This window comes from Stomoxys calcitrans, chromosome 4, assembly GCF_963082655.1.
Source record: "Stomoxys calcitrans chromosome 4, idStoCalc2.1, whole genome shotgun sequence".
Lineage (NCBI taxonomy): Eukaryota > Metazoa > Arthropoda > Insecta > Diptera > Muscidae > Stomoxys > Stomoxys calcitrans.
The window spans coordinates 84,541,369-84,565,705 of record NC_081555.1 but is presented as its reverse complement, the minus strand read 5'-3'; the positions used below and the strand labels follow the sequence as shown (position 1 = coordinate 84,565,705).

General features: G+C 38.4%; 1 protein-coding gene across 4 annotated transcripts in view; it reads left to right on the top strand.

Moving 5' to 3' along the window:
* LOC106086370 (myogenesis-regulating glycosidase) overlaps positions 1–24,337 on the top strand; it is a 106,576-nt gene that overhangs the window by 62,464 nt on the left and 19,775 nt on the right. For 3 of the 4 annotated variants that reach the window (XM_013251015.2, XM_013251016.2, XM_013251018.2), the window contains exon 2: positions 15,573–15,697. In XM_013251015.2, coding sequence (XP_013106469.2) covers positions 15,573–15,697 — 125 coding nt within the window. Of the gene's footprint in view, positions 1–15,366; positions 15,444–15,572; positions 15,698–24,337 lie in introns of those variants that run through there. The other variant, XM_013251017.2, reaches the window with a different exon arrangement.

The following is a 24,337-nucleotide window of genomic DNA, read 5'->3' as shown; positions in this document are numbered from 1 at the left end:
GAATTGTAAATGGGCTATATCGGTCCATGTTTCGATATAGCTGCCATATAAACCGACCCTGGATCTAGAGTTCTTGATCCACTAAAGGGCGCAATTCATATACGATTTGGCTGACATTTTGCATGAGATGTTTCGTTATAATTTCCTATATCTTTTTTTAGTGTGGTTCAAATCGGTTCATAACCTAATATTGCTGTCATATAAACCTATCTTGAATCTTGATTTCTTGAGCTACTAGAGGGCGTACTTATTATCCGATTTGGTTGAAATTTTGTGCCATGTGGTTTGTAATGAGTTCCACGAACTGTGCTAAGTATGGTTCAAATCGATCTATAACCTGATATAGCTGCCACATAGACCAATCTTGGATCTTGACTTCTTGAGCCAATAGAGTGCGCACTTATTATCCGATTTGGTTGAAATCTTGTACAACGGCTTCTCCCATGACCTTCAACATACGTGTCAAATATGGTCTTAATCTGTGCATAGCCTGGTACATCTCCCATATAAACTTCGGGCGTTGAGTTTTGTAATGACTTCCAAGAACTGTGCTTAGTATGTTCGAAATCGGTCTATAACCTGATATAGCTGCCATATAAACCGATCTTGGATCTTTAATTCTTGAGCAACTAGAGGGCGCATTTATTAACCGATTTGGTTGAAATCTTGTACAACGGCTTCTCCCATGACCTTCAACATAGGTGTAAAATATGGTCTGAATCGGTCTATAGCCTGATACAGCTCCCATATAAACCGATCTCCCGATTTTACTTCTCGAGCCCTTAATGGGCACAATTATTATTCAAATTGGCTGAAATTTTACACAATGACTTCTACTATGGTCTCCAACATTCAATTCAATTACGGTCCGAAACGCCCCATAACTTGATATAGCTCCAATAGCTAAGCAATTATTTTCCTTTATCCTTTGTTTGCCCGAAAATAGATACCGGGAAAAGAACTCGCAAATGCGTTCCCTGATGGAGGGTATATAAGATTCGGCCCGGCCGAACTGAGCACGCTTTTACTTGTTTCAAAGTAGGTTAGGTTAGTGAAGAGTGGGAGTCCTTTACAGACTAACTTGGCCAATTTTAGGTCCATTGTGATACCACAGTCTGCCGCCCAAGACTTCTGGCTAGAATCGAACCCATGACCCCTGCATAGGTAATCCAAGCACGCTACCAACTCGGCTACCGGGGCGCCCTGTTTCAATGTAATTTCTTCAAGTTTTCCGGGTGAGGGGCTTCTAACCCAACCCATAGTTTTATCATTCTGCGGGTGAACTCGTGGCACATTTTACCATACTACATTTAACGGATGTTAATAATAGCTACAGCGTGTCCACATTTGATATGAAGGCAGACCAAGATAATCCTGGAATTTACTATGTCAAAACCAAACCAAACCGTTGCAGTGGGAGAAAATCGAAAAAAAACTAGCAAAAAATATGCCGTATGAGAACGGGTAGAGTCATCTCTTTAAAGCTATCTCGGAAAAAGTTCAACAAATAAAAATTAAAACTCATATATCTCTGAAACCAGAGGATACATTATACACCTTAAGTGGACTTTTTTGTAGGGATTTTCGAGCACTATCCAACAAAAAACAAGTATAAGCGTGCTAAGTTCGGCCGGACCGAATCTTATATACCCTCCACCATGGATCGCATTTGTCGAGTTTTTTTCCTGGCATCTCTTCCTAGACAAAAAAAGGATATAAGAAAAGATTTGCTCTGCTATTAGAGCGATATCAAGATATGGTCCGGTTTGGACCACAATTAAATTATATGTTGGAGACCTGTGTAAAATGTCGGCCAATTCGAATAAGAATTGCGCCCTTTGGGGGCTCAACGAGTAAAATAGAGAGATCGATTTATATGGGAGCTGTATCGGGCTATAGACCGATTCAGAAAATAATAAACACGTATGTTGATGATCATGAGAGAATCCGTCGTTCAAAATTTCAGGCAAATCGGATAATAATTGCGACCTCTAGAGGCTCAAGAAGTCAAGATCCCAGATCGGTTTATATGGCAGCTATATCAGGTTATGAACCGATTTAAACCTTATTTGACATAGTTGTGGAAAGTAAAAATAAAAAACGTAATGCAAAATTTCAGCCAAATCGGATAGGAATTGCGCCCTCTAGAAGCTCAAGAAGTCAAGTCCTCAGATCTGTTTATATGACAGCTATTTATATCAGGTTATGAAACGATTTAAACCATACTTACCACAGTTGTTGGATATCATAACAAAATACTACGTGCAAAATTTCATTCCAATCGGATAAGAATTGCGCCCTCTAATGGCTCAAGAAGTCAAGATTCAAAAACGGTTCATATGGCAGCTATATGTGGTTATGAACCGATTTGAACCATACTTAGCACAATTGTTGGAAGTCGTAGCGGAACACGCCATGCAAGCTTTCAGCCAAATCGGATAGGAATTGTGCCCTCTAGTGGCTCAAGAAGTCAAGATCCAAGATCGGTTTATATGGCAGCTATATAGAAACATGGACCGATAAGACCCATTTACAATTTCAACAGACCTACACTAATTCGAAGTATTTTTGCAAAATATCAGACAAATCGGATAAAAATTGCGCTCTCAAGAAGTCAAGATCCAAGATCGGTTTATATGGCAGCTATATCTATATATATATATATTTGAACCACACTTGGCACAGTTGTTGGATATCACAACAAAATACGTCGTGCAAAATGCAAAATTTCATTGCAAGAATTGCGCCTTATAGAGGCTAAAGAAGTCAAGACCCAAGATCGGTTTATATGGCTGCTATATCAGATTATGGACCGATTTGAACCATACTTGGCACAGTTGTTGGATATCACAACAAAATACGTCGTGCAAAATTTCATTACAAAAATTGCGCCCTCTAGAGGCTAAAGAGTCAAGACCCAAGATCGGTTTATATGGCAGCTATATCAGGTTATGGACCGATATGAACCATACTTAGCACAGTTGTTGGATACGTCGTGCAAAATTTCATTCCAATCGGATCTGAATTGCGCCTTCTAGAGGCTAAAGAAGTCAAGACCCAAGATCGGTTTATATGGCAGCTATATCAAAACATGGACCGATATGGCCTATTTACATTCCCAACCGACCTACACTAATAAGAAGTATTTGTGCAAATTTTCAAGCGGCTACCTTTACTTCTTTGAAAGTTAGCGTGCTTTCGACGGACAGACGGACGGACATGGCTAGATCGACATAACATGTCACAACGATCAAGAATATATATACTTTATGGGATCTCAGACGAATATTTCGAGTAGTTACAAACAGAATGACGAAATTAGTATACCCCCATCCTATTGTGGAGGGTATAAAAATCACAAAAAGCAAAGATGGAAACATAGAATTGAGAACAGAGAGAACAAAAGAGATTTCTAATTTTTTATTATGCATAAATATATTGAAGAGATAGTTTCTCTAAATGATTTTGCTTAGACCATCAGATAGGTGATTGTGTTTTTTCATTTCCAAAATGAAGTCTTCTATGCAAAATTTTATATTTTAAAACTCTTTTGAACATTTGATTTTCAGTTACAGTTTTGTCCTAATTTAAATTTCGTAGGAAATTCGCCAAAATTTTATTTGGATTTTTTTGGTTGAGACTGCCTCGGACACCTGGCGTTAATTTTGATAGAGATTCGATGACATCTTTATTGACTTATATGACATCTAAATTCTTTATCACCAATCTTATATGCCTATTCACACCTGTATCTCATATTTTTTTCTCCAGTAGGAGAAATCACATGATAAGCTCCATTTTGGAAACCTCTTTTTATACTCACCACTATAGGATGGGAGTATACTAATCTAGTCATTCCGTTTGTAACACCTCGAAATATTCATCTAAGACCCCATAAAGTGTTTATATTCTTGATCGTCTCGACGCTCCGAGTCAATCTAGGCATGTCCGTCCGACTGTCGAAATCACAATAGCGGTCGAACGCGTTAAGCTAGCCGCTTGAAATTTTGCACAGATACTTGATATTGATGTAGGTCGTTGGGGATTGTAAATGGGCCATATCTTTTCAGATGTAGATAAAGCTCCCAAATAAACCGATCTCCCGTTTTGACTTCTTGAGCCCCTGTGAGCAGCAATTTTTGTCTGATTTGGCTGAAATTTTGCATGAAGTAATCGTTTATGACTTTTAATACCTGTGCTAAGTACGGTCCAAATCGGTCTGTAAGATGATAAAGCTCCCATATAAGCCGATCTCCCGATTTGACTCCTTGAGACCTTGTAAGCCGAAATTTTTGTCCGATTTGGCTGAAATTTTGCATATAGTGTTCTGTTATATCTTTCAACAACTGTGCCAAGTACAGTTCGAATCCGTCCATAATCTGATATAGCTCCCGTATAAACCCGATTTGACTTCTTGAGCCCTTACATGCCGTAATTTTTGTTCGATTTGGCTTAAATTGAGCATGTAGTGGTTTGTCATGATTTCCAACATCTCTGCCTAGTAGGGTCCAAATTGGTCAATAACCTGATATAGATTTCATATAAACCGATCTTCCGATTTGACTTCTTGAGTCCTTATAAGCCGCAATTTTTGTCCGATTTGGCTGAAATTTTGCATGCGGTGTTCTGTTACGACTTCCAACAACTGCGTGCTGTGCCAAATATGGTCCAAATCAGTCTATAACCTGATATAGCTCCCATGTAAACAGGTTTGTCGTACATTCTTATTCGGTTCCAAGAACCAAATCTTTAATTTTTGCTGGTTTGACAGAAGTTTGGCATGTGGAATAAAATTATGCCCTTCAACTAAATTTATTTTGGTGGTGGGTTCCCAAGATTCGGCCCGGCCGAAATAAGCACGCTTTTACTTGTTTAGTATTAAACACTACGGAGAGGTTATTGTTCAGCAAAGTCGTATCATATTGAAGCCCGGTTGCGAAGACGAGCAGATGTATACGCTTCATAAGTGCGGATACTGAGGCAAAATTGGCCATCGAGTGGGCGAAAATTGGTTGTTCGGTCTTCCGGAACTTAATACCCTTTTACTTATTTTAATTTTGTTTTTAGAAAAATTTTAAACTTACTTTTGTTAAAAGAGGCATGGTTTCGTCAAAGCAAATATTCAAGCATTTTTTATTTAGCTTTTCCTAATTATCACAATGACAAATTTGTATATATTTTAATGACATGTATGTTGGAATGTGATTATTGACATTTTATACAATTTATCTCCAGTGAGTATTATTTAATCTTTGTTACTTTTATTATTTAATCATTTTATATACTGTACGTACTTGTTTGTACAATCGTTTGCGTATTGTTTTCAAAATTTAATCTTAATGATGAGTATGACTTTCCTTGCATCTGAGTACACTTGTCATTTCCACTTTTTCTCTAAAAAGTAAGAAATGGCGAAAAATTTTTTTCGTCATTTCTGAATTGTATGATGCTGGCAAAAGTGAAGAATACAGGTAAAAATAGGAGTTTTTTGCACACCCCTCTAAATTACCCCAGGAACATGAATACGAAGTCCGTTTCTGGGGCTACAGCCTTTCCACCTGACTTTGAGTATTTTGGAACCATTATATTTATTACGTTTACACTCATAGAAAATTGTCTGCTGCTAATAGCAGATACTAACTCCTGACTGTTAGTAGTAAATTTTGCTGTTATTACAACAGAAGTGCTGCTATTACAGCAGACTGAATGCTGAAAAGTCTGTTGTTAGCTGAGAAAGACTGCTGCTTTATTTATCATGTGTTTGTTAGAAGAAATAAAATGAACAAGTAAAAGCGTGCTAAGTTCGGCCGGGCCGAATCTTATATACCCTCCACCATGGATCGCATTTGTCGAGTTCTTTTCCCAGCATCTCTTCTTAGGTAAAAAAGGATATAAGAAAAGGGTTGCTCTGCTATTAAAACGATATCAAGATATGGTCCGGATCGGACCACAATTAAATTATATGTTGGAGACCTGTGTAAAATTTCAGCCAATTCGTATAAGAATTGCGCCCATTGGGGCTCACGAAGTAAAATAGAGAGAACGATTTATAAGGGATCTGTATCGGGTTATAGACCGATTCAGACCACAATAAACACGTTTGTTGATGGTCATGAGAGAATCCGTCGTACAAAATTTCAGGCATATCGGATAATAATTGCAACCTCTAGGGGTCAAGAAGTCAAGATCCCAGATCGGTTTATATGGCAGCTATATCAGGTTATGAACTGATTTGAACCTTATTTGACTCAGTTGTTGAAAGTAAAAATAAAATACGTTATGCAAAATTTCAGCCAAATCGGATAGGAATTGCGCCCTTTGGAATCTCAAGAAGTCAAATCCCCAGATCTGTTTATATGACAGCTATATCAGGTTATGGACCGATTTCAACCAAACTTGGCACAGTTGTTGGATATCATAACGAAATATTTCGCGCAAAAATTCATTCAAATCGGATAGGAATTGTGCCCTCTAGAGGCTCAAGAAGTCAAGGCCCAAGAACGGTTTATATGGCAGCTATATCAGGTTATGGACCGATTTGAACCATACTCGGCACAGTTGTTGGTTGTTACAACAAAACACGTCGTGCGAAATTCCATTCCAATCGGATAAGAATTGCGCCCTCTAGAGGCTTAAGAAGTCAAGACCCAAGATCGGTTTATATATCAGCTATATCCGGTTATGGACCGATTTGAACCATACTTGGCACAGTTGTTGGATATAATAACAAAACACGTCGTGCAAAATTTCATCCCAATCGGATAAGAATTGCGCACTCTAGAGGCTCAAGAAGTCAAGACCCAAGATCGGTTTATATGGCAGCTATATCAGGTTATGGACCGATTTGAACCATAATTGGCACAGTTGTTGGATATCATAACAAAACACGTCGTGCAAAATTTCATTCTGATCGGATAAGAATTGCGCACGCTAGAGGCTCAAGAAGTCAAGACCCAAGATCGGTTTATATGGCAGCTATATCAGGTTATGGACCGATTTGAACTATACTTGGCACAGTTGTTGGATATCATAGCAAAACACGTCGTGCAAAATTTCATTCCAATCGGATAAGAATTGCGCACTCTAGAGGCTCAAGAAGTCAAGACCCAAGATCGGTTTATATGGCAGCTATATCAAAACATGGACCGATATGGTCCATTTACAATACCAACCGACCTACACTAATAAGAAGTATTTGTGCAAAATTTCAAGCGGCTAGCTTTACTCCTTCGGAGGTTAGCGTGCTTTCGACAGACAGACGGACGGACATACAGACGGACGGACATGGCTAGATCGACATAAAATGTCGCGACGATCAAGAATATATATACTTTATAGGGTCTCAGACGAATATTTCGAGTAGTTACAAACAGAATGACGAAATTAGTATACCCCCCATCTTATGGTGGAGGGTATAAAAAGACTATTTTTGGAAAGAGTGTGAGAAAAACGCCTGTACTGCACACACACATATGTTATCCTTTTGTTATTGTTCTTTATTGCACACGCTAACTCATAGAAAAAAGTTTGCTGAAAATAGCAAACACTGTCTGCTGAATGTTAGTAGTTAATTTTTCTGCTATTACAGCAGTGGTTCTGCAATTTCAGAGCATTGGGCTTACTGCTGAAAAGTATGTTGTTTACTCAAAATAACTGCTGCTTAATTATGAAGGGGATGTTAGAGAAACAAGTAAAAGCGGGCTAAGTTCAGCCGGGCCGAATCTTATATACCCCCCACCATGGATCGCATTTGCAGAGTTCTTTTCCCGGTGTCTTTTTTTAGGCAAGCAAAGTAAAGGAAAGGATAAAAGAAAATAATTGCTTTTCTATTGGAGCTATATCAAGTTATGGTCAGATTAAGACCATAATGTAATGAATGTTGGAGAGCATAGGAGAAGTCATTGTGTAAAATTTCAGCCAAATCGAATAAGAATTGTGCCCTTTAGGGGCTCAAAAAGTAAAATAGGGAGATCATATTATAGAGGCGCTGTATTAGGCTATAGACCGATTCAGACCATATGTAACAAGTATGTTGAAGGTCATGTTGTACAAATTTCACCAAAATCAGATAATACTTGTGCCCTATAGAGGCTCAAGAAGTCAAGTTCCCAGATCGGTTAAGTGACAGTTATATCAGGTTAGGTACCGATTTGAACCATACTTTGCATAGTTTTTGGAAGTGATAACAAACCACCACGTGCAAAATTTTAGTCAAATCGGACTAAAATTGCGCCCCCTAGAGGCTCAAGAAGTTAAGACCCAGGATCGGTTTATATGCCAGCTATATCAAAACATGGACCGATACGCCCAATATACAATCCCAACTGACCTACACCTATAAGAAATATTTGTGCAAAATTTCAAGCGGCTAGCTTTATTCCTGCGAAAGTAAGCGTGCTTTCGACAGACAGACTGACGGACAGACGGACGAACATGGACATCGACATAAAATGTTATGGCGATCAAGAATATATATACATTATGGGTCTGAAACGAATAATTCGAGGAGTTGTGACGAAATTAGTATACACCCATCATATGGTGGAGTGTATAAAAATAGAACACATACGCTCAACTAAATTTGTTTTTCAATACACCAAAAACGTTTGCTAAAACAACAGTTGTTGTCTGCTGGAAATGTCAAAGCAGACATTACTGCTGTTTCAGCTAACATAGAGCTGCTGTATTAGCAAACATTTCTTACTGCTATTTCAACTAACAAAATCTGCTGTTTTGAGTATACGAGTGTGCTGAAAAAAAATTGTATGCTACATTTTTGGTTGCGTGCTACTTGTTTTGATCACTTTAGGCATTTTTTCGTTTTTTTTTTTAATTTTGTTTGAAAAGATGATTTTAAGTTGTGGAATATTACTGTAAAGAAACTACGGAACCATCCATTGGTATACATTACGAAATGTGGCTCTGCGGCACGCTTTTCGGACTTTGCTATAAAAACGAGGCCCCTTATCATTGAGCTTAAACTTGTATCGGATAGCACTCATTGATATGTGAGAAGTTTGCCCCTATTTCTTTGTTTGATCCCAAAAAGCAAAATAACAAATATGGCTATCTGCTAACAATAATCTCAGCATAAACGACATCCAAGGTTAAAGGTAATACTTTATACGGGATCCAGTTGGAAATTTTAGGTCCTAGAATGAAATGTGTAAGCAAGTAAACATTTATTTGGTGTTAGGAGATAGCATTTGTTTTCCAATTAACAAGAACGTTTTTTTTGCGAATACTATGATCTTTGAAAGAAATTGGTTCAGGTTTAGATATAACTCCCATATAAGAGCTATATGAAGTTTAAAGAGCTATAGGAAAGTTTAAAGAGCTTATTGAAACCGTATGTCATGCAAACCAAGCTCTTGCATTTTGGGCAATAAAGATAGATATCATCTCACGGTAGCGCCCACCATTCACAGTTACGTTACGATTCGCATCATCTTTGAAGAAGTACGGTCCAATGATGCAACCAGCCCATAAACCGCACCAAACTGTGACTTTTGCTGTATGCATTCTGACTGATCTTCACTCCCATGAGTCAAAAATGAGCTTCGTCGCTTAATGAAAGAAGCGCGCGATGGACTTTCTTAGCAGAACACGGATTGTAATAATAAAATTCGATAATTTGCAAGCGTTGTTCTTTTGTAAGACGGTTTATGGTTTAATTATAAACACGAAACGTGCGTGAGCCGTTTAAACCAATATTACCAAAAAGATAACCGCTTAAAAATCACTCTTGCCCAAGATTTGGTAAGGAATTATTTTATCCATCAAGAATTCCGTGCTAAATTGGTTTAGATTTTTATAGCTCCCATGTTAATTTACCACCCCACACCATTAATTGAAAATCGGGCGGATTCTATATCCAAATCTCAACAAATTTAGATCTAGTAGATGTTTCAGATGGGTATTAAAATAAGCTGTACCAAGTTTCATCCAGATATATAAATAATTAGAACTACTGCAGCTTTAACTCGTAAGTGCACATCGCACGATTTACGGATGAGCTATATCCGAATCCAAAAAGATATAGCGCTAGAAGGGAAATTTCGTGACGATTGGAGAAGAAATGAACATGGAAACAGATACTTCCTTTATGAAGTGTTTTTCCGCCAATCGACACATTTTATATATTTGCTACAGTAGTGGTGGAGGGTATAATTCATATTTTAACGATGAGTATCGTACAAATGTGTACTTTGAATATGAATTGCGTTCTAAGACGCCTTTAGAAAGGTAGCATATTTTATAATTAACTCATAGCCATAATATTTCATAAAGGGTAAGTGTACCAGTAGTTGGCAGTTTAAGGATTTTGCCTTTTTAATCAATCCTCCTTCCGGGTATAAATGTTCAATTCATTTGAAATTTGGTTTTAGCAATTCGAATTTTTGTTTTGTTTAAGATGTATAAATTTTAAATTTTTTAAAAAAAGTATTTTTTCATCAGTTGTCTGCACTATTTTCTAACGTTCGGCATGACAGGTTCCAAAAGTCGGCATATTGAATTTTACTAAAGAAAATATTAATTATTAAAGAAAATTACTTATGCACTTATTTTAAAACACATGTTTTATTTTATTAATCACATATTTAAAACAAAACCAGTATGGATGGGCAAAAGTCGGGCGGTGCGGACTGTATTATACCCTACACCTATCCTATATGTACAATGTGGGAGCTATATCCAACTCTGATCCAATTTTGATGGATCTCGGCGGACGTTTTCAGATGGGTTATTAAACCATCCGTAATGAATTTGGAGCAAATATTTTCAAACTGTAATAACTACGGTTGACAAATATATATGGGAGCTATATCTAATTCTGAACCTATTTCGAGCAATCTTCTCACATAATATGGTAAAGCGTTTTTTTTTTTTGGCAATTTTGGTCAATAAATACGCTTGCAGTGACCCTATAAGGGAAAGTCGGGCGATACACATATATGACAGATATATATATATATAAATCTGGGCCAAATTCGTTCGAAAAATCGGTTGAAAACTGAATACTTTAGTGCAATAAATGCGCTTGATGTGACTTCAGAAGTTAAAAACGGGTAATATATATGTATGAGAGCTACATCTAAATCTGAACCGATTTCCAAATTCACCATCAATGTCGAGAGTCAAGAGAAAACCCTTCCTGCCATATTTCGAGAGAATCGGTTATCAAATGACAATATTATTGCAATATTACTGTAAATCGGACGTATATGTGAGCTATATCTAAATCTGAACCGATTTTTCCAATTTAGGCCGCAAAACCTGCCTACACCAAATTTTGAGACGATCGAATGAAAACTGCGACCTGTATTTTGTACACAAATAAACATGGACAGACGGACGGACGGACATAGCTAAATCGAATCAGAAAGTGATTCTGTGTCGATCGTTAAACTTATCAATGGGTCTATCTCTTCCTTTTGGGTATTATAAAGAAATTCACTTATAATTTATAAAGTTACAATATCCTGTACCACAGTAGTGGTGTAGGTTATAAAAAAAAGGAAAAAATAATTGATAATCTCGCCGGAGCCAAAATAAGCCAAAGATATATTTCTCATCTGGAGACAGGTATATATAAAAGCTATATTCAACTAAGATTCAGTGTAGACCGTATTGGGTAAGGATGTAGAAAGTTCAATATTTTCCAATTATCCAAATTTCAGGGATATCGTTTAAAAAAGCCATTTTTGAGGTTCCTTGCCTCAATCAATCGAGATTTAGATCTATATATTTAGAAGGTATATCCAAATATGGTCAGATATGGATAATATAGAGAATATTCTACCACTTTCTCTCTCTACAATGTATTTATTCAAAATTTTGCGAAATCAGCTAAAAATTTATCCTTTTATATGTTCAAAACTTTAAAATGCGAGATTGATCTATGTACCAGCTTTATCAAAATATGATACGATATAGACCATTTTCAAATAGAAGGTGATCTAATTTAACACATTTTTTGAAATTTCGAACAAATTGTGTAAAATATATTCCTTTTCTGAGCTGAAGACGGTAAAGGGGCTGTATGAAGATGTATTGTAGTTCGAAAATGGGCCTCTATAATCGAACTGAAACCCACACAAAATATAGCCTGTACAAAGTTTAAGCTCTTAATTTTAAGGGGCTGCAGCGTGAATTCGAACCCGGTGTTTGAGATTCATAGGATTCGAACCCGCTGTTTGAGATTCATAGGCGGACAAGTAACTTATGTGCCACGGAGGCCTCCAACGTAGCACAGACTACTATTTCGTCCATAGGCAGGATAGGCTACATCCGACAATATATTGATATATCTTCCTCATAAATCAATATACCAATTCAATTTCTGAAGGGAGCAGAAGAACCGTTTTCCACTCGGAACTCAAATGCCGACTATTGCAAAATGTAATAATATTTTATGGTCCCCAAAGGATCGATTAAAAAAATGCAAACTAAGATTGCCCTTTACCATAAAAAATTATTTGTGATTTAAAATATTAAATTTCTCTACGCTCTCGTCTTATATATAAAATCCAATTTGTGTTTGTTTGTTTGTCGGTTTGTTTATTTGTTCCGTTTAGACTCAAAAACGGCTGAACCGATAACCTTGAAATTTTCACAGATTGTGTAGATTGCTCTGGAAGGAAACATAGGCTATATTTGTCGGTATCAGAAGGGGGACGGACCCTCCCCCTTATGCCAAAAACACAACCTAAAATAAAAAGTGGACCGATCGGGACAATATAGGTATCAAATGAAAGGTTTGGAGAGTAGAATACGAATATGTTTTTAAAATTTGATTCTAAATACCCATCGGGCCGCCCAACCCCAAAATACCCCCAAACAGACACATTGGCATTTATTTCAATATGGGACTCAAATGAAAAGTATTCCGGAGTAGATTTCGAATCTAGCATACCTTATGCTCTATAGCAGCTATATCGAAATATGTTTCGATTTTGACCAAATACTTATAAGTACAAGTCATAGTACAATTGTGTATCACAAAGTATTGGTCCTTTTAGTGGCTATATCCAAAAATAAACCGAACTGAACCATATACGACATGGATGTCGAGAAGCCTAACATAAGTCACTGTATTAAATTTCAGTGAAATCGGATTATAAACTCGCCTTCTATGGGGCCAAAACTTTAAAACGAGATATCGGTCTATATGGCAGCTATATCCAAAACTGGACCGATTTGAGCCAAGTTTCAGAAAAATTACGAAGAGCCTAAAACAACTTACTGTCTCAAATTTCGACAATAAATTCGCCTTTTACGGCCCCAAAACCTTAAATCGAGATATCGGTCTATATGACAGCAATATTCAAATCTGAACGCATCTGGGCAAAATTGAAGAAGGCCCCAAACCTTAAATCGAGAGATCGGTCTATATGACAGAAATATTCAAATCTGAACGCATCTGGGCAAAATTGAAGACGGATGTCAAGGGGCCTAACATAACTCAATGTCCTAAAATTCAGCGAAATCAGACAATAAATGCGCCTTTTAAGGACCCAAACATTAAAATCAAGAGATCGGTCTATGGCAGATATATGCAAATCTGGACCGATCTGCGCCATATTGCAGAAGTATGTGGAGGGGCTTAACTTAACTCTCTGTCCCAAATTTCGGCGACATCGGACAATAAATCCGCCTTTTATGGCCCAAAACCTTAAATCGAGAAATCGGTCTATACGGCAGCTATATCCAATTCAGGATCGATCTAAGCCAAATTGAAGAAGGATGTCGAAGGGCAAAACAACTCACTGTCCCAAATTTTGAAAAATCGAACAATAAATGCGCTTTTTATGGGCCCAGGACATTAAATCGAGAGGTCGGTCTATATGGCAGCTATATCCAAAACAGGACCGATCTTTGCCATATTGTAGAAGTATGTCGAGGGGCTTAACTTTACTCACTGTCCCAAATTTCTGCGAGATCGGACAATGAGTTAGCCTTTTATATGGCAGTTATATCCAAATCTGATCCGATCAAATTAAAGACAAATGTCGAAGTGCCTAAGGCAACTCAATGTCCCAAATTTCAGCAAAATCTGATAATAAATGTGGCTTTTATGGGCCTAAGACCCTAAATCAGCGGATCGGTCTATATGGGAGCTATACCAAGATATAGTCCTATATAGCCCATCTTCGAACTTATCATGCTTATGGACAAAAAAAATATGTGCAAAGTTTCAGTGCCATATCTCTACTTGTAAAGACTGTAGCGAGATTTCAATAGACAGATGGACGAACGGACATGGCTAGATCGTTTTAGATTTTTACGCTGATCAAAAATATATAAACTTTATAGGGTCGGAAATGGATATTTCGATGTGAAAAAATGAATATACCCCTATCCTTCGGTGGTTGGTATAAAAACAAAGTGTCGACTGCTGGTACGAGTATATGCCGAACTTAGGAACACTTACCCTATCAATTATTGGTAGGTTAGGTTAGGTTTAAGTGCCAGTCTGCCATCAGGCTCACTTAGACGTTTTCGTTTATTGTGATACCACAGGAACAGAAGAAGGAAGATGCCTTCTAATTCCTACCGTTGAACCATCCAGATCGCTTCAAAAAACTCCATAACTTGTGAATGTTCACTTTCGCTAATTCAGACAGGTTCTCAAAGAAATGAGAATCAATTATTGGTATCACAAGGGAAAAATCGTTTGCGTTTCAAATAAGACATCTGATCTTCGGGACACGCTAATAAAATACATACAAGTGCAAACAGATGTGATGTAGGGTAATATTATAAAATCTTTTCTGATTAATCAAGCTAAGGAACTGCGCTCCGTTAAAAAGACCGTTGAACACCAACTGAACTGTATAAAAAACTGATTAGCCTTTTTTCATTTTCATGGCGAAGAGAAACTCAAACAAATCTTAATGCAGTTTTCATTTAAATTAGTTATTGGCAGTCTTTATGATCAATTTATGATCTCAATATTGTCATAACGAAATAAAATACAATTTCATTTACGATTTCCCCGGGGAAGTACATACTTTGATGGCTGCGAAAGTATGTCTAAAACAACAGCATGAAGTTGAGTATTGTAAGCCCTGATATCAGGTAGTTTCCTACAATCATATTATGCAAGGTAATGACCCTACCCACGGTTTATTGTCGCATATGTTTGTTGAAAACCTCTGCTACCTGTCTGTTGTGGTCATTTAAGCACCCTCAACTCTACGAAGCAGTTGAAATCGGTACAACTGATTTCATTAGAAAAAAATCCAATAAATCCTCAATTTCTTTTTCCAACATCGCTGTGAGCTTCGTCTCGATCTGCTATCAATTTCAGTTACATTGTGCGTTCGCAACGGATCACTGCAGGCAAACGGCTAGTCGCCGTAGTGTTGAACATTTAAATGAAAGTACAGTCACGAGTGCAATTTCAAGATATCGTCGATTTGTATTTATATCGCACAAAAGTATGTCGATATCGGTATTAAGTGTTTGTTGTTGTTATTTTTCCCTTATTTTTAACTCTTTGAGAAAGCAGCTTCCACTGGAAAATAATGTTTGTGCTCAATTTTTGTTTTTGTTTTGTGTACTTAAAGGTTGTCGATGATATATCCGGTTCAGTCACAATAAGTGTCCCTCCCGAGATAAATGTCCCCAGAATACAAATTCAAAAGCCCGATGATGATAGTGATGATGAATTGGAAATTCATGGGAAAAGAAGGTGAGTATTTAAGGTTTAAGTTTAAGGTATTTTTATTCTTGGAAAAAATTTGCACTGTAGGTGTTGGGATGCTGAAGATCAAGAGTAAGCTGTTTGTTGATATGTATAAGATAACTTAATTTTTAAGGATTAAAATTGAAGGAACTTTGAAAATATGACCGTCGGGCATAGTCCTAATACCGTGTAGTATGGATAAATGTTAAACCATAAATATAAAGAGGGTGCGTATATCAATCCGCCTTTTAACACTAAAAAGTAACATCCAACAAGTAAGCGCGTGCTAAGTTCGGCCGAGCCGAATCTTATATACCCTCCACCATGGATCTCATTTGTCGAGTTCTATGCGCGGTATCTCTTTTTAGGCAAAAAAAAAAAAAAAAAATAGAATAAGAACTGCTATGCTATTGGAGCTATATTAAGTTATAGTCCGATTCGGACCACAAATGAATGCTGAACATTGTGGGAGTCATTGTGTAATAATTCAGTTCATTCGGATAAGAATTGCGCCTTGTAGGGGCTCAAGAAGCAAAATCGGGAGATAGGTTTATATGGGAGCTGTATCAAGCTATTGATCGATTCAGATCATATTAGACACGTACGTTGAAGGTCATGAGAGAAGCCGTTGTACATAATTTCTGCCAAATCGGATGAGAATTCCGCCCTCTAGAGGCTCAAGACGTTAAGATCCCAGATCGGTTTATATGGCAGCTATATTAGGTTATGTACCGATTTGCGCCATACTTAGCACAGTTATTGAAAGTCATAACAAAAGACCTCATGCGAAATTTCAGCCAAATCGGATGAGAATTGCGCCCTCCAGCGGCTCAAGAAGTCAAGATCCAAGATCGGTTTATATGGCAGATATACCAGATTATGAACCGATTTGAATAATTCTTAACACAGTTGTTGGAAGTAATACCAAAATGCTACGTACAAAATTTCAGTCTAATTGAATAATAATTGCACCCCCTAGAGGCTCAAGAAGTCAAGACCCAAGATCGGTTTATATGGCAGCTATATCAAAACATGGACTGACCTACACTAATAAGAAGTATTTGTGTTTAAGCGGCTAGCTTTACTCCTTCGAAAGTTAGCGTGCTTTCGACAGCCAGCCGGACGGACATTGCTAGACCCTGCACTCCGCTATGACCCTGCACTCAGACGATGCGGACCATGCCACAGACTGTTCGTGATCTTACCGTCCTGGTTGTTGTTGCCCTGATGGCCAATTAACTGTCTTCAATGTTCTTGCTTTAACACCCCCCCACCTCACGCATTTCCTTATCGCCCGGATCTCCGCCTGCAGGACCGTATTATGGTTGAAATGTAAATTGCAAAATTTGCCTATGAACATTCCACTAAGGAACAGGGGCAAACTTCTCACATATCAATGAGTACAGTCCAATTAAAGTTTAAGCTCCATGATTAGGGGCTTCCTTTTTATAGCCTAGTCCGAACGGCGTGCCGCAGTGCGACACCTCTTTGGAGAGAAGTTTTACGTGGCATAGTACCTCACAAATGTTGCCAACAATAGGAGGAGAAAACCACCGCTGAAAATTTTTTCTGATGGTCTCGCCAGGATTCGAACTCGGGCGTTCAGCGTCATAGGTGAACATGCTAACATGCTTATGGTTATGCAGTCGAAAACAGGTATTAGCCCCTGGGTTCTCTATGAAGACCCCTAGGCCCTTTCTGTTCACTAGCTTTGATCCATCCGTGGAGCTTGATCTTGAAAATTGCAATACCAGAGTTCAGTTAATCCAAGACTGTGCCTCTGGCAGCAGTACCTAGCACTCGACCTCAAGTGTCCGATCGGAAACCTCTTCCAATCCTTCTAAGTTTCCTATCGTCGCCTCGATTATACCACAATGGTAAGACCTGCTCCTATCTTCTATCCATTTTCCCATCGCCTTAAGTATTATAGACGCGGTGGCTGCCTCACACTTAATTTGTATGTCAATGGGTCGGATATCTAGAAAAATCTCTAGTGCCCTGGTTTGCGTGGTCCTCATCGCTCCGCCTATGCCAAGACAACATGTTCTCTGAGTCAGTCGTGTTATCCTTAGGTTATGTTAGGTTTAAGTGGCAATCTGCCATCAGACTTATACGTTTTCGTCCATTGTGATACCACAGAAAGAGAAGAAGGAAGTTGCCTTCTAGATCCTACCGTTGAACCATCCAGATCGCTTTAAAAAGCCCAATAACTTGCGAATGTTCACATCCGCTAAATCAGACAGGTTCTCAAAGAAATGAGAACCTAAAGTGGAACTCCTTCTAACTGCTAGTGCGGGACACACACACAGAATTTGTTCTAGAGTCTCTTCTTCTTCGATGTCCTCACAGCTTCTGCAAAAGTCGTTGTTGGCAACCTTCAGTCTGTAAGCATATATTCCCATTAAAAAGTGACCTCTCATGACTGACATAATGATTGAGACGCCTGTTCTAGCCAATGACAGCAAAGCAGTAGACCTCTTCAAGTCTAGATTAGGCCACATAATTTTGGAATGCTCACAGCCCTCCCTTTGTGACCATCTATCATTAGTTGTCCTTCGAGCCTGGTCCTGAAAACTTATCTTACATGTTGCTAGGGGCATACACACAGATTCCAGTTTTCTGGAATGTGTAGGGTAGTTCCTAGTCTTGCATACTCGTCCGTTTTATGATCGCCTGGTATATCTCTTTGGTCCGGCACCCAGAACAGGTGAATATTGAACTGTTCAGTCATCTCGTTGAGAGATCTGCGACAGTCGAGGGCGGTTTTTGTGTTCAGAAATACGTTCCCCAGGGATTTAATGGCTGCTTGGCTGTCTGAGAAGATATTTATGCCAATCGCCGTAATGACATTATATCTTAGCCATTCCACCATTTCCTTAATTGCAAGGATCTCTGCTTGATACACACTGCAGTGGTCGGGTAACCTTTTCGATATGCACTTTTTCTCCATCGCTTTCTACCAAACTACCGAGGTGTAAGATAGCAGTGGTCTAATCACGCTCCTGTAGAGTCAGTGAACTATTTTTTGCCAGCCTTTCGGAGAAAATGCAAGTCCTAGGCAAGCTGTGAAAATTTGGCCATATGGGCCCAGATAGACGGCCTCCTTCCGGGTGACTTAAATGTTCGGGAGCTTCTCAAGACATACTTTACCATAAATTCCGTAATGATAAGCCTTCGATCAACCTCATTATTCCAAGATTCCGGTATCTCTGTGAGTCCGTCGTATCCTGAAAATGCGTTTTCATCAAAATCCTCAACATGTTCTCCGTTGCCTCAGCGGTGGTTTTCCCCTCCTAGTGCTGGCAACATTTGTGAGGTACTATGCCATGTAAAACTTCTCTCCAAAGAGGTGTCGCACTGCGGCACGCCGTTCGGACTCGGCTATAAAAAGAAGGCCCCTTATCATTGAGCTTAAACTTGAATCGGACTGCACTCATTGATATGTGAGAAGTTTTCCCCTGTTCGTTAGTGGAATTTTCATGGGCAAAATTTGCGAATTTGCCGGTCATGACATATACACCGGTATAATGGTGGATCGTAATGAAAGAAAGTGTAACATGTCCAAATAAAAAAGGAACCAACGGACAGCTTGTCTTGGCATAAAAAGGCAAAATCAGAGCAGAACACACTATCGTCAGATAATACATGTCACCACAAGTGAAATAGTGGTGAACAAGTGGTATCGTCTACTGATGATGTGGCTATCGTGGTAAACGGAAATTTTCTCAGCATCCTTAGAGTCATTGTTCAGCAAGTTCTACGTACGACTCGTAGTGGACGACCGAACGTGATCTAGGAGCTAATCCGTCTAAGACGGAAGTTTTTTTGCAGCAGATGTGTGTCATACCTTGGCTGTATGTTGCAGTTGTCAGACCAATAATGCATTATGTTGTTACGGTCTAATGGAAGGGGCCTCAATAATACATGGAATGTCAGAACGGCACCATCTGATGCACTGAATTTAATGCTACACCTGATGCCCTTGGACATTGTGGATGGACAAATTGACTGTGACGCCAAGGGTGGACTACACATTGCCTGACCCGCAATTTGACAAAAAGTGCTGTACTACTATATCAAATAAAACCGAATGGAACTACAATATCCCTGGTAATAGAGGCTACGTTGACTTCTGTATGGATGGTTCCTAACCAGACGACTAGATGGGCTTTGGGGTGCACTCTGAAGAAGTGGGACTCGTCATATCGAAAGGATAGTGTGTATCGAGCGAAGATCCTTGCAATTAATGGTAATAACGATGATGCCGTAAATATGTTCTCAAACAGCAATTAATTCTTTGGGGAATGTATATCTGATTTCAAAAACTCACTTTTCAACGAGATGGCTGAACAGCCCAAAATTCATCTATTCTGTGTATCGGCCCACGGAGACATCCAAGGAAATTTTGGAGCAGACGAGCTTGCAAGACTAAAACTAGGGTAACAGGGTCGGTTAGAATGATATGGGATAACTCCTTTATAAACCGGTGTTCTTGTAATTTTGCACATGATATTTTGTTTTGATTTCCAACAACTGTGCCAAGTATGGTCCACATCAGTCCTGATATAGGTTAAGTTAGGTTAGGTTGAAAAGAGGGTGTAGATATTAATCCGGCCCATGCCACCATGGAAATACACCTAAGCCTGTAATCGGCTTCTTGTGCGCTCTAAAATCTATAAAGTAACCTCTTAAAAGAAAATTTTAAGTTAGGAAATCCGTGCTACTTTCAAAATCCTTAATTGTGTTCTATACCACTCCCCTAAGTTGGTTCAAGTCTAATATTGTGGCTCCACCTAAGTGCCGGTATCTGTTAGACGCGAAATCCCGGCTACGACAAAGGAAATGCTCCAATGTCTCATCATCTGCCCCGCATGTCCTACACATGCTATCACTTGCGGCACCGATTTTACATAAGTGAGCTCGTAGTCCTATGTGTCCCGTTATGATACCAATAGCTATACTGACCTCCTTCTTGCTTCCTTTCAGTAATAACCTCGTCTCCACAAGGATTTTCGCCGTCCTACCGACCGTTTCGCTGTTCCACAATGTTGCATGTGTATTCGTCGCCCACTACCTTAACTCGGACTGCGTCGACCCGAAAGGCTTTGGGTTAACCAAGTTTATCGACGGCAGTCCTCTGGCCTTCACTGCCAAATCGTCTGCTCTTTCATTTCCTTTTACTCCGCTATGGCCCGGCGCCCAAACGATGCGGATTTTGCCATCCTCAGAGAAAGCGTTAATCTCCTTCTTACACTGCAAGACTGTTCGTGATCTTAATGTCCTGGTTGTTATCGCCCTGATGGCCAGTTTACTGTCCGTAAAGATATTCACACTCGTCTTCCTCTCATTAACATCACACCACCTCACTCATTCTATGATGGCCCGAATCTCCGCTTGCAGGACCGTATTATGGTCAGGCAATCTAAATTAGATCTCAGTCCCAGGGTTCTCAATGTAGGCCCTAGACCCACTCTGGAGGCATACTTACGTTGTATCCTTTTAGTTTATTACATCTCGAAGTCTAGACATAAGTTCCTATAAAATATATGTATGCATGTTCCCGACCGTACTTAGCGCAGTTATTGAGAGTCATAACAGAACACTATAAGCAAAATTTCAGCCAAATCGGAAAAAAATCGCTGCTGTATAGGCTTAAGAAGTCAAATCGCGGGATCGGTTTATATGGGAGCTATATCATGTTCTTGGCCGATTTGAACCGTACTTGGCACATGTACAAAATTTCAGCCAAATCGGATGAAAATTGCGGCTTCCAGAGACTCAAAAATTCAAATCGGGAGATCGGTTTATATGCGATCTATATCAAGTTATAAACTGATTTAAACCGGACTTGGCACAGTTGTTGGAAGTCATAACAGAACACTATGTGCAAAATTTCAACCAAATCGGACATAAATTGTGGCTTCCATGGGCTCAAGAAGTCAAATCTGAAGATCGGTTTATATGGGAGCTGTAGCAAGTTCGTGACCGATTTAGACCGTACTTGGAACAGTTGTTAGAAGTCATAAACGAATACTGTGTGCAAAATTTCTGCCAACGACCTATATCAATATAAAGTATCTGTGCAAAATTTCAAGCGGCTAGCTCTACGCGTTCGACCGCTATGTGAGAAGTTTGCCCTTGTTCGTTAGTGGAATGTCCAGGGGCAAAATTTGCATTGCATATCTGTTGGCAGATAAAGTTGGATGTGACCATATCATTTTTTTCTCGGAATGTGAAGTACGTTTATAACCCCTAGCACCGATGGCATATTTTTATAATACATATACCCTCCATATAAACATATTTCGGAATTAAAGTTCTTGAGACTCCAGATTCTTCAATTTTTATCGAATTTAGTTCAAATTTGTTTATTTACCTTGAGCAGGATAATCCTTCCTTAACTTTTTTTTTTAGCAGAATTCATAGTGGTGCGTACCCAACATTCGGCCAAAACGAATTTGGCACATATTTATTTGTTCTTACTTTCAATAAAGACCTATTAAGTCATATTAAGTATTCAATCTATAAATTTGACAGATAACAGCAGAAATGACCAGTATAGGATTATGAATGAGACATTCTGTCAGGAATTGATGCCCATTTTTACCTAGGCGCATGCGTGAAGCTAATTGCATACATTTATAAGTTGATCTAATTCTTATTTGCTTCTAAGTTTTACTGACAAGCAGAGATAAACTTTTCGTCTGAAGTACCCTGTTTTTTTTCTATTAGCTTAGTTAATCCGTTATTTTGAATGTATACCGAAAAGCTTTTTCATTAAGAGTATCTTCGAAATTCATTTAGCTCTTGATGTATCTTTTCTGCAATTATTTCTCTTTTCAACAACAATTTCTTCTCTTTACAAATCTATATGACTGCCTATGTTACACGCCGATGACGGGTCTAATTCTAAAGAAAATAGTTTTGCTGTTGCTGTTAGCACTTTTTCTGGGATCGTATTTCAGGCAAACACTTATGGCGTATGCATTGTGACAAACATATAAGAAGATATTGTATCTCACAGTTCTCCACGTGTATCTGCCAATTACACACAAGATAAATGAGTGGACGGATAAGCTACAGTACTCTCCCGTTATACGATTATAAAAGAAATCCAATACCGCACACTTTTCCTTATAAAACTATATGCACTCTTAAGTTATTTGCATTTATATTGCATTTTATGAGTGAAGTACATTTATGAACGATGAGCATTACAACAGGAGTCGACAATTTATTTTAATATTATCTGCTGTTCCATATAAAAGCACAGGTAGAATCAGTGTTTTGTAGAGCTTGAATTTTTCTGCGAATTTTTTCTTTTAAATGTTTTATTATGATTAAAGTACCATAATGGTTTTATTATCTTTTTTTATTTCTAAAACTGTAATCGTTTTTTTATTGTAGTACCGAGTAAGATATAGTGACAGCAGAAAGTCAACTGAAAATGGGAATTTGTTGCTAAAACAGCAAACATTAAAAAAAAACCAAAATGCCAAAAATACTGAAAAATGTATACTTTATCTTATCTTTCAATTTTACAAGCATATAACGTAAATTTGTTTTCCAATTTTGTACAATATGCTAATTTTTATACCCTCCACCATAGGATGGGGGTATACTAATTTCGTCAATCATTTTAAGTCATGTCATTTTAAGTCGTTCTAGCCATGTCCGTCTGTCTGTCCGTCCGTCCGTCTGTCTGTCGAAAGCACGCTTACTTTCGAAGGAGTAGAGCTAGCCGCTTGAAATTTTGCACAAATATTTTTGATTAGTGTAGGTCGGTTGGGATTGTATATGGGCCAAAACGGTCCATGTTTTGATATAGCTGCCATATAAACCGATCTTCGGTTTGACTTCTTGAGCTTCTAGAGGGCGTAATTCTCGTCCGATTGCACGTGGAGTTTTGATATTACTTCCAACAACTACGTTAAGTATGATTCAAATCGGTTCATAATCTGGTATAGCTGTCATATTAACCGATCTTGGATCTTGCCTTCTTGAGCCCATAGAGCGCGCAATTCGTATCCGATTGGGCTAAAATTTAGCATGATGTGTTTTGTTATGATTTTCAATAACTGTGTTAAGTATGGTGCAAATCGGTCTATAACCTGATATAGCTGTCATTCAAACCGATCTGGGATTTTGACTTCTTGAGCCTCTAGAGGGCGCAATTCTCATCTGATTTGGAAGAAATTTTGTACAACGGCTTCTCTCATGACCTTCACATACGTGACTAATATGGTCTGATCTCCCGATTTTGCTTGTTGAGCCCCTACAAAGCGCAATTCTTTTCCGAATCAACTGAAATATTACACAATGACTTCTACAATATTCAGCATTCATTTATGGTCCGAATCGGACTATAACTGGATATAGCTCGAATAGCATAATGTTCTTATTCAATATTCTCTGTTTGCCTAAAAAGAGATGCCGGACAAAGAATTCGACATATGGTGGTGGGTATATAAGATTCGGCCCGGCCGACCATAGCACGCTCTCACTTGTTTTTTTTTTAAATAAAAGCAGACAATATACTGCTTATATTATATGTATGCTTTTGAACAAAAATTTAAACCTAAAATTGACAATTTTTTATTTATGTATAGTAAATACCTTAATTGTTTTTTATAAGTTCAAAAATTT